Source organism: Limulus polyphemus, unplaced genomic scaffold (assembly GCF_000517525.1).
Source record: "Limulus polyphemus unplaced genomic scaffold, Limulus_polyphemus-2.1.2 Scaffold124, whole genome shotgun sequence".
Taxonomy (NCBI): domain Eukaryota; kingdom Metazoa; phylum Arthropoda; class Merostomata; order Xiphosura; family Limulidae; genus Limulus; species Limulus polyphemus.
In genome coordinates, this window is record NW_013665734.1 from 20,857 (window position 1) to 23,028 (window position 2,172).

The window sequence follows — 2,172 nt, forward strand, 5'->3', positions numbered from 1 at the left end:
AAATTAATATTCTAAACATTTCTGCATTATTTAGCTGTGATTCGAGCTCTTTCTTCTAGTAAATTTATTTCTTCGGTTATTCTCGGTTCACAAGTTTAGTCCACGACTGTTACTTATGAAAAGCGAATAACATTAAATACAGGAACAATGAATAAGTAACCGAAAGATGCACCTACATATTTAAATACAGGTTGTTCTCTCTCCATCATGTAAAAAGAACACAAAAACTTAAAAGTAGAATTCTTTATGATTCTGTACGTAACGAAAAGTTTCAAGATTCTAAGATGTAAGTCACCAACAATTATATCGACTCCAAGCAAGAATGTCTCATTCGTATATGCACTACCTCGACTCTACACATCTACACATACATATAGAGGATAATATGCGAGAGACTCAACCATTTTGTTGGTGCGTACGTGCTTTGTAGTCACTATGAGAAAAACCTATACACTGGATAGGTGAAGTAAATAAAAAGTGCCACTGACCACTATTCAGTTCTTCACATTATATAGCCGCACAATAGCAGATGTAATAAATAAACTTAGTATTCCGATAATTGTTTAATCGCGAAGTCTAAGTCATGATGAGGAGTGGAATTCTCCGAAACTAGTATAACCCAATAACTCCCGTTGATCAAAGTGTAGATTGAACTGGACCTCCTTTGAACTTAGACTTTGAGATTAAACAATTCTCGGAATACTAAGTTTATTTATTATGTAAGAGACTGTTTGTGGAATGTCGTGGGAGTTCTATTCCATTGTTTCATTTTCTTTATATTTTTAGAAGTCTTACTTTATCGTGCTGAATGGTCTCTTTGCATTGCTAAACTTTAACCTTGAATTTGTATATGAAATGGATCTATACTTCTCTTGTGTTTCTTGTGTAGTTATAATGACTATAATTTCCTGCTTTAAGTTTAGTCTTTGGAAATTCAGTCAAGTCTAACGCATCAGCAGCCTTCTTAAATAATTATTCGACTGTTAAACACATGTGGTTATCCTTTTGTCAGTTGCCCACAAACTCCTTTCATGGTTTGTTAACCAACTTATCCGAGCGTGTAGTTAGTTCTCACAAACTCGCAAGGTGTCCGGCAGGATAAAATGCTTGGTTTTCTTTCTGCAGTAGATATTGTAATGGAAAATGCAAGCTTATATAAGTCTACAATAGTTGAATTGTCGGCTGTTGTTTAAGTAAGTCACAAATGCTATGCGCACAGAGCCCTTTGAGTAACTTTGCGCGTAAATTCTAAATACAAGAACAACAGTAAAATAGGTATTAGAAAGAATACATCTATGATCTGAAAATAAGGATTAAATTTCTTTAGTTAAGCTCTAAAATATCTAGACGAGTTGCAACGTCTATCACCACGAAAAACTATTTTAATTAGTTGTTTTTCCCTTTAATTACATCAGAATAATTTCATACTCCTATAATAGCACCTAAGGTTTTCGCTAATCTATTAATACATCCAGGCTTCATAAACTATGAATATATAGGTGCATTTTATTCTCGAATTTTTCCGCATCATGTAATTGCATACAATATTCTTGGAAAACGACTAAGCTACGTGCATTGCCACAGCTAAAATCAAATTATTTTATATCTTTCATTTTTCATTGATGATTTTGGAATAAATACTCGTAAAAACATGAAGAAACAGGAATGTACGACGTACCTGTTGCAAACTCGGTTATCAAGCACATCCAAATAAGCCACTGGGAGTTTTCAATCCAATGCATAACGTTGCTTTGCCCTTAACAGATGCACAAGTTTATAAACATAATTTATAGATATATTATACTTGAATGTGACAGCGTCCGAGCAAGCACCTCAGATTAGTCTTAATAATAATTCTGTGTGTTTGTACCACATTGAAGAGTGATTACAGGAAAGAACTCGAACAGTGACGCGCGCTCGTCCTTATGACCACCTTTAGCGTGAGAATGTGGCTTTCAACCACCGTGGGACTCTTGAGTCTGCTGCACGTTCCTCCGGTACTAGTGGACTCGCCATGTCGACACGAGTCAGTAAATGTTGCCATGACAACCAATCTCGTGGGATAAGAAACGAAAATCACAGACTGTTTACGAGTAACTGTCATCAGAAATTGCCAAGAGACTTTGACAACTATTAACATACCCTGCCACCTTAGTGACCAGATCTGTGAAT

At 35.5% G+C, this 2,172-nt stretch overlaps 1 protein-coding gene across 1 annotated transcript in view; it reads right to left on the reverse strand.

Annotated features, from left to right (window-relative positions):
- The window catches only part of LOC111089602 (Down syndrome cell adhesion molecule-like protein Dscam2), a 16,232-nt gene extending 14,306 nt beyond the window's left edge, over positions 1 to 1,926 (reverse strand). Inside the window, exon 1 of the mRNA XM_022402422.1 lies at positions 1,679 to 1,926. Within this exon, the coding sequence (XP_022258130.1) occupies positions 1,679 to 1,742 (64 nt within the window). The 5' untranslated portion in view covers positions 1,743 to 1,926. The remainder of the gene's footprint in view (positions 1 to 1,678) is intronic.
- Between the last annotated feature and the right edge of the window lie 246 nt (positions 1,927 to 2,172).